This window comes from Ursus arctos, unplaced genomic scaffold, assembly GCF_023065955.2.
Source record: "Ursus arctos isolate Adak ecotype North America unplaced genomic scaffold, UrsArc2.0 scaffold_33, whole genome shotgun sequence".
Lineage (NCBI taxonomy): Eukaryota > Metazoa > Chordata > Mammalia > Carnivora > Ursidae > Ursus > Ursus arctos.
In genome coordinates, this window is record NW_026623019.1 from 4,928,692 (window position 1) to 4,937,423 (window position 8,732).

Here is an 8,732-nt window from a genome sequence, read left to right on the forward strand (position 1 = left end):
GGAGAGGAAGAAGCAGGCTCAGAGCAGAGGAGCCTGATGTGGGGCTCGATCCCACAACACCGGGATCACGCCCTGAGCCGAAGGCAGACGCTTAACCGCTGTGCCACCCAGGCGCCCCGGATTTTTTTTTTTTTTTGAAGATTTATTTGAGAGAGTGAGAGTGAGCATGAGCTGGGGTGAAGGGGGCAGAGTTCTGGAGAAGCAGGCTCCTGGCTGAGCAGGGAGCCTGATGTGGGGCTCGATCCCAGGACCCTTGGATCATGACCTGAGCTGAAGGCAGATGCCTAAGCGACTGAGTCACTCAGGCGTGCCAAATGGTGGGTTTTTAGAATGATTCCTAATAGTGTGTTTTCAACATCCTAAATGAGAGGCAAATGTTAATAAATCGATGGTACTTTTATTAGCGCTCTTAGAGCTGGTGGAGGGAGACTGAATCTGACGGGGCTTTTTCTGTTACTGCTCAGCTGACCACTGGCTGCCAGCAGCGCAGGGTTCAGTCATGGGGCCTGTCTCCTTGGGGGATGGACACTAGGATGCGGAATGTCACAGGCCATGTCTTTCTCCTCTGTCGGTGCTCAGCCCTTGCAGGGAGAGTCCGACCTTTGCCATCTCTGCTTCTCCTGTCCGGGACTCTCCAGAGGGAAGAGAGCCCCGATGTTAGAGCAAGTTCCAGGCAGAGTTCTGCCCTCGGCATGGTGTCCTCAGGCCTGGCCCCTCTGTGGTGTGGCTCTTTTCGTTGGAAGTCCCGAGAATAAGAAGTGATGACAGCATACCCACAGGTGCACTCCAAGATTTGCAGCGAGGGGACTAAATAGAAAAACCAGTTGTGACTTGATGACAGTTCTTTCCTCCACAGAGATGACGGCGAGCCTTTCCACATCGATATGGTGAAGGGCATGTCATGTGGGGGTCAGGATACCGTGTGCGTGGTCAGCAGCATCCGTGCAAGTCCCTTACGTAGGCAGTGAACAGCCGTGCACACAACTGTGTCTGGCTGTGGAGAGCGGTTCTTCTGCACGCGCGTGTTTGCGATCGGCGGAAAGAAGTCTGAGCATTCCAGCCATTTGGCCTTTAATAGAATGATGCAGGCCTTGCTGGTGTTTGCAGGGGTAGATGGAGAATTCTGAAATGTTTTTTTGTTGCCTCCAGGGTTTACTTCTTTTGGTTTTAATGTTAAGCCTTTAAATTCTCTGTGCAGGTCGGTAGAGGGTTTGGCTGCCATGAGGGCCGAAGGGGTTTGGGGTTCATCACATGATTAGGTTGTGATCCAGAGTCAGAGCAGTCACGTGCTGGCCCCCCCCGTCAGTGGGTGAAAGCTGTTAATGTTCAGAAGCGATGATCTAAATGTGGGGCATTTCAGCTCCGTCCCATGTGAACGGCACGGATAAAGCCTGACTACTTCACCGCGGAAACAGAAGATGAGCCCACAGTGAGGGAATCCTGGAGGCCCTGCAGAGGTGATTAAAGTATATTGCCTTCTGAATCATATTTCGTTAGGAGAGCATTGGGAGAGTGCCTCTCGGAGTACTTGGGAAGCTCGTTGACTTGACGGTGAAGTGGCGGCCCGCCGTTTGCTGTGGGCGGGCATCATTCGCCCCGTGCTTGCCTCCGTGGGGCGGGGACGAACAGAGGCGGCCCGGGGGCCGACGGTGACGACGAACCGTAATGCTGATTTCACAGAGCGCTTCTTTCAGGCCTCAGGGATTTACTGAGTCCACTTGCTAGGAAGCACTTCAGTGCCTGTCTGGTGGCGGGTTAGCAGGTGTCCTGGGGTTGTCCTGATCAAACGAGACCGCTGCTGAGTGACATGGGGACACTCTCGGGGAACAAGACAGCCAGAACCGTGGACGCTGCATAGACCCCTCCCCTGCTTCTCTTCGTTTTATTTCGCACGCATTTGGGAACCCAGAGTGGTGGATGATGTCACCTTGAAGGCAGAAATCGGAGTGAAATCGAAGGTAGTGGAGTCCAGACGGGCCTCCCCCTCCTCCTCTGCCCTGTGATTGCATCTCATTCACCCTCCGTGACCAGACCTCCTCCAGATGGCGCGTGGGAGGGGCAGCAGACGAGCCCCACGGTTTGGAAAGGGAACGTGGATGTGGAAGGGTAGCTTACATGGAGGCGTTAGGACAGCTGTGGGCAGCGGCTGGGTGGAGATGGCGGGAGCCACGGCCTGTGACAGGGAGGTCTCATTTTGACCTGAAAGACCCTCGACACCTAAGCTGGGCAGCCTTCCCGCGGAGGGGAAATCGTTACTTGGGATATTTGACACTGTTCTGTGGGACCACGGTTTAAAATCTCACGACTCCTAGGACAGAGAGAGACAGGGTAACGGTGTTTTCCTGACTCACAGCCTTAGCTCCTTGGGTACTGTGTTGTTTCTGTGCTCACGGTGTAAAAACACAAGACCGTTGACCCAGGACCAGTACCGGTTTGCTGGAGCTGAGCCCGATGGGACCCTGGGCCACCGTGGCTATACGGTCCTTTCATTTTACATAGCAGAGCGTGTGGTAGCTTACGGATGTTTACCTGATTGCTCGTTTCCATCTCCGTAAAAGTTTTTTCACATTCATGCTCTCTTTATCGACCCTGGAGGGTGGGTGAGAAGGGGGGGCAGGCGCAAGGGGAGCTGGGTTGGGTCAGTGTGGCTCCTTCCGAACCCCTGCGGGATCTGTGGGCGTATCCCGTGAGTCATGTGTGTCCCCCACAACTTTGATTTCTGTGATTTCATGGCCACTAAGCAGCTAACAGAAGCAGGTCCAGGATGTGCTAGGTGCCCTTGCCCGAGCACAGAGGCGCTGTTAGACTGTGGCTCTGGCTGCTCGGCACCGAGTGGGGCCGGGCCCACAGGTGGGCTCTTGACGGTGCATCTAAGTGCAAGTTCAGACGAAGCCAGCACGCCGCACGGTGCGGAAGCGTCGGGAGTGGAACTTGCGTTTCGTTGGAACAGGCTTGCTTGCGCTTACAATCTTATCTCTGGTTCTTTAATAAAAGCCTGATGTCATGATTGGGAGATAAATGGCGTCTACTGTGCTGTGGTTAACGAGGGGCCCTGACAGAATCAGAAGAAAAATAAGGTCATGGTTGGACTGGTGATGGGTCTCCGTCCTGGGGTCTTGGCCGACTGATCGGAGACCCCATGTCTGTGTCGTTTCCCCTCTCGCCGGCCGGCTGCCTGTCACAGGCACCGTCGTGGCAGACGGGGGCACCCCTTGTTTATCTGGGCTCCCGCCCGGGATGGAAACCCCCAAGGCGGCGCCTGTCCACCGGGCGCGGCGTGTGAGCACCTGCTGGCGGGTGTTCCTCACGGTCACTCGGGGGACCCCCGGTACAGTGAAGGCGGTAGACACCTGTCCGCCGACGGCCGCTCTCCCGCTTCTGCGCTCTGTTTCAGATCAGCTTCATCTACCTTGCCAAGAGCACCAAGAGCACCGTGCTGACGCTGACTTCGGTGTGCGCCGTCACGCTCCTCCTGGTCTGCAGCGGCGCGTTTTTCCCGTACAGCTCGCACCCCGCCAGCCCCAAGCCAAAGAGGGTGTTTCTTCAGGTAAGAGCAACAGCGCGAGGTTCTGGAGGGAGAGCCTCGTGTGTGCTGAGCTTCCCCGGCCAACAGGAAAACCAGCGGACTTGCCGACTGGTGACCTATTTATTCAGTTGTCCTCGCGGTTGTGCGTAAGGCAGTGGGGAAAAGACTGACCACCAAGAGGCTTTTGTACCCGCGAGACACGCTCCTCCCAAGAGACCGAACGAGACGCGTCAGCTTGTTTTGTTACTGTTCAAATTATAAAAATGCCCCAGCCTAGAAAAACAAGCAAGTATGTGCTGGGGAGTAATGAGCTTTTTAGAAGGACAGATTGTAAAAATGTCTGCAGGCTGAGAAAAAATCTGAATTCAACTGGCAAAATAAAACCGGTATTTTAAAATGCTAGTAAAAGTGATCTTAGGTAGCCTTTGAGGTAGGATGTCATAATGAAAATACAATAACTTAGAAAGGGACTAGTAACATGGCATTTAGAACTTCCGTGGATTTTAGGTTTTCGGCAAACTGTGAAGTTGGCGATACAACGCAGGAGAAAGAACTAAGCTGCCTTATTGCCAGTCATTCTCTCTCTTAGAGGCTGCGAAACAGAAAAGCCGACTTCAAGCAGGGGCGCCTGGCCAGCTCGATGGGTACAGTACACGGCTCTGGGTCTCAGGGTCAGGAGTTTCGTGAGTCTGAGCCCCACGCTGGGCACGGAGCCTACTTTACAAAAAAATCTTTAAAAAAAACCGAAAGAAAAGCCAAGAGTCCTAACCCAGGTAAATTATTCAGGGACTTGAACAAGTAATAACAACACTCGAATGGTCATTATCAGGGAGGAGATAGTGACAAAGGCCAACTGTTCCTTGTTTACAGTCCTGGAGGGCCCAGCGATATGCCTTATGTGACAGACTTGACCACTTACCAAACCTCGAGTGAGGAACAGCTTGTTTTTAGAGTCACTGTGTTTTCAGTGACTTGCTAACTTTTTCTAATTACGTTAGTATAGTAGTTAGGAAAAGCGACTTTTTTGTTTTTAAAAAACTGCTCTGATTTGTTTGGGGTTCTCTTCTTCTCCAGTGCCGGGAGTTGGCACACTTTTCCCGAGAAGGGTCAGGTGATAAATACTTGGGGCTCTGTCAGCCACACGGCCTCTGTCGCCACCGTATCGTGGAGCACAAGCAGCCACAGACGGTGCTTCCACGGGTGAGCGTGGCCCATGCGAGCCGGGTGGTGGCCGTGTGGCCTGTGGCTCCGGTTCCCCAGCCGCTGCCCGCTCAGCTGTCTCCTCCTGCTTGCTGTGCTTTGGGCTGGTTCCTGCCGTGCTGGATGGAGCCCAAGTCTGTCATCGGGCGCTGAGCTGGGATGTTTGTCTCTGCGCAGGGGGGCGCTCAGGTCGCACACTGAAAGGGAAGCGTGTGTGTGTGTGTGTGTGTGTGTGTGTGTGTGTGTGTGTCCGTCCCTATCTTAGAACGTATTTGTTTTCAGCCTCCATCTAAACGGAGTTCTAGTGTTCGTGTCTTAAATCTGAAACAGGTTTTCGGAAAAGTCTTAATGAAATTTTAATATATAAATATATTTGTAAGAAATAATAGAACTTTGTTTATCCATCCTTGAGTCTAAAGGAAAGAACGTAAGCAGTACCTGCTAAGACCTGAGTGTCCCCTTGCTGATCCCGGCTCTTCCCCTCCGCCCCGCCCCCGCCCCAGGGAAATGCGGTCTTGCAGTTTGGAGTTCCTGCCTTTTCTCGACCGCGTACCTGTGGATCCCTACACAGGAAGATGGTTTGCCTCTTTCTGCGCTTGCAGACAGAGCCGCGCCGCACGAACGCTCCTGTGCCCCCGGCCGCGTCCCCCCCAGCGGCCGGGGCGGAGTTTCCACGTTGACTCACGTGTCTGTGGTTCAGCGATGGGGCTCACTTGCCCCTTCCACTGCTGGTGGACATTTGGGCTGTTGGCAGTTTCTGCTGCCGCGGACGGGGCGGAATCGGCACCCTCGTACCCTGCACGCGTTTCTCGAAGGCCCACCTGCAGGAGTGGAATGGCCGGCTTGACGGGTCTGTGCTCGTTTAGGTGACGCGAAGCGGTTCCCCGAGGTGGCGGTGCCCGCCCGCCCCCGCCAGCAGCGTGTGAGCGGTTCTGTCGCTCCGTAGCCGCATCGGTTCTTGGTGTCGTCATTTACTCATTTTTGTTCATCTGCAGGGGGATGTGGGTAAAGGGATTCGAGTAGTGGCTTTCTCGTCCGTCTGTTGTTTGCAGCACGTGACTAGAACATTTCATGACCTGGACGGAAGCGTAACTAAGCGGGACTCTGGAATCTGGATCAATGGGTTTGACTACACGGGCATGTCTCACATAACACCTCACGTTCCTGAGATCAACGACAGCATCCGAGCTCACTGCGAGGAGGACGCACCCCTCTGCGGTTTCCCGTGGTACCTGCCGGTGCACTTCCTCATCAGGTTGGCTCCCCCGTGTGCTGCTGTCGCTGGGACTGCGCTTGTCTCCAGTCGTGTCACGACGGGACTACTTCATATTCACGTGGTTAACGCAGACGTCAGGTGCCCTGTGCGCTGTGTCCTCCGTCACCACTGAAGTGCCCCGTTAGTGGGATAAAGCACTCAGAAGCGTGCTGCTGCTTTTCCAGATTTAGGAAGTCTTTCCTCTAGAAGCCCGAGTCCTTAGAAAGGCTGGCCCTCTCAGCTGGTGTCACAGATGGCAGGGAAGCATTAGTTTCATACTGTTTTATTGCTGGGATGTTTTCGTGGTTGGGTAAGGGCTCGGGTAAGGAGGACTAGCATGGGTAGTGGAATCAAGATCACCTAGGCTCCCTTGGTCTTAATTCTGCGAAGGTTTTGTTACACAGTAACAGGCTTTTAGAGTAATTAGCAGGGTTCATCCTGTCCATCAGAGATTATTTTCATGCCCCCAAATGTTGAGTCCTATATTCGGATCACGTCCATGAGTTAGAGATAGCTGTCAACTAAAATTAAGCCTCCTAAATATTGAAGCTACCTTTCCAAATAGGAAAAATTGGTATCTTCCTGCTCCAGAAGTTTCTCCAGGAGATCCTGCTCATTTCAGACTTGTGTCCAAAGAACAGACACCCTGGGATTCTGTAAAGCTGACGTTTGAAGCCACAGGTAAGTGACAGGACAGTGTTTTCTTCTCTGCTTCACTTGTTAAAATTCTTAGAAAGTACGTATTGTTTTCCTTAAATGTTAGGAAGAACTTAGTGTTTCTAAGAGCACTTGAAGCTTTGTAAACCTTTATTTTTTTAGAGTGGTTTTAGGTTTACAGAAAAATTGAGCAGCAAGCAGAGCTCCCCACCCCTGCTTGCCCTGGAGTGTGGTGTTTCCTCAAACGGATGAGCCAGTACTGAGACATTATTAGTAACTCAAGTCCCTGGTTTACATTAAGGCTCAGTTCAGTCTTTCTGTTGCATAGTTCTGGGGGTATTTCGGACAAACGTGTGATGTCAGGTACCCACCGTATCACACGGAGTGGATTCCCTGCCCTGAGAATCCCCCGTGCTCCCCACCGTTCATCCCTCCTTCCCACTCCCTCTGGCAGACACTGACTTTGTTACTGTTTCTCCTGTTTTGCCTTTTCCAGAACAGCCGTAGCTGCAGTCACACGCTCTGTAGCTTCTCGCTTAGCAGTCTGCATTTCAGAGCCTTCACGTGTTAGGGGCTCGCTTCTTTCCACGGCTCCGTAGTGATGCGGACGCGCTGCGGTTTGGCCGATCCCTTGCTGAGGGACAGGCTGCCTGGCTGCTTCCAGGTTTGGGCGCTTGTGAATAAAGCTGCCGTAAACAGCTGTTGGCAGGTTTTCGTCCGGACAGGTTTTCAACTCCCCGGGATAAAAACCTAGGGTACAGTTGCTAGATTGTGTGGTTGGCCTATATTTTCCTTAGTCAGAAGCCGGCACCTCTCCCAGCGCGGCCGCGCCTCCTGCACGCCCAGCAGCACCCAGGCTGCTAGTGTCGGGATTCTAGGCGTTCTGACGGCCGGGCAGGGGTGTCTTCCCGCTGTGTCCGTGGGCGCCTCCCTACTGGCCCGCGGTGCGGGGTGTCTCTTCACAGGTTACCTGCCAAATGGTGACGTGTCTGTTTATTAATTAGGTGGTTTGACTTCTGTTGTTGAAATTTAAGAGCTGTCTGTGTATATGGGTAGAAGTCCTTTATACCAGATAAGTGATTTGCAAATATTGTCTCCCAGTCTGGGTTGTCTTTTCATTCTCTCAAGAGTGTTTTCCATAGAATGTAAGTTTTTAAATTTAATGAAGTCCAGTGCAATCAGTTTTTCTTTCATGGGTCATGGTTTTGGTGTCATGTCTAAAAGTCATTGCCAAACCCAGGGTCTCTGGATTTTCTCCGACGTCACCTTCTACAAATTTAGTTTAGTTTTGTGTCTTCTATTTAGGTCCATGAGAGATCCATTTTGAGTTCATTTTTGGGAAAGGTGTTAAGGTCTGAGTGTAGGATGTTTTTTGCATGTGTATTCCCAGTTGTTCTAGTACCATTTGTTGAAGACTTTCCTGCCTCTACTGAACGACCTTTGTTGTGTTGTCAGACATGAGTCGACTGTATTCATGTGGGTCTGTTTCTGGGCTGTCTGTTCTGTTTTACTTACCTGTTTCTCTGTTTAGCCATCACAATGGTGCACTCTGGATCACGTCTTGAAGGTGGGTAGTATCCGTCCTCTCCAACTTTATTCTTCTTCAGAATATTGCTTGTCTTTTGTCTTTCCATATATCAATTTGTCAAGATCCACAACAGAACCTTCTGGGATTCTGATTGGAATTGTATTGGAATCTATACATCAAGTTGGGGAAAATGATATCTTAATGCTTTTCCTATCCGTGACATGGAATATCTCTCCACTTATCTGTGTCTTGTTTTCTTTCATCAGAACTATATTTTGTAGTTTTCCTCATATAGATTCTGTACACCTTTTGTTAGATTTGTAGCTAAGTATTTCATTTGGGGGATGCTAATGTAAATAATATTTTTCATTGACGGTATACAGGAAAACAACTGATTTTGTTTATTAACTTTGTATCGTGCGACCTTGCCCTAATTGTTCATTAGTTCCAGGAGTCTTCTGTTGATTCTTTGGGATTTCCTACATAGATGATCACGTCATCTGCAAACACAGTTTTATTTCTTCCTTCCCTTCCCCATCTTTTTTATCTTTGATTACCTTTTCTTG

The 8,732-nt window shown here is 51.4% G+C and overlaps 1 protein-coding gene across 1 annotated transcript in view; it reads left to right on the plus strand.

Moving 5' to 3' along the window:
* ERMP1 (endoplasmic reticulum metallopeptidase 1) overlaps window positions 1–8,732 on the plus strand; it is a 44,226-nt gene that overhangs the window by 25,086 nt on the left and 10,408 nt on the right. Inside the window, exons 11-13 of the mRNA XM_026519225.4 lie at window positions 3,395–3,547; window positions 5,779–5,981; window positions 6,547–6,662. Coding sequence (XP_026375010.2) covers window positions 3,395–3,547; window positions 5,779–5,981; window positions 6,547–6,662 — 472 coding nt within the window. The remainder of the gene's footprint in view (window positions 1–3,394; window positions 3,548–5,778; window positions 5,982–6,546; window positions 6,663–8,732) is intronic.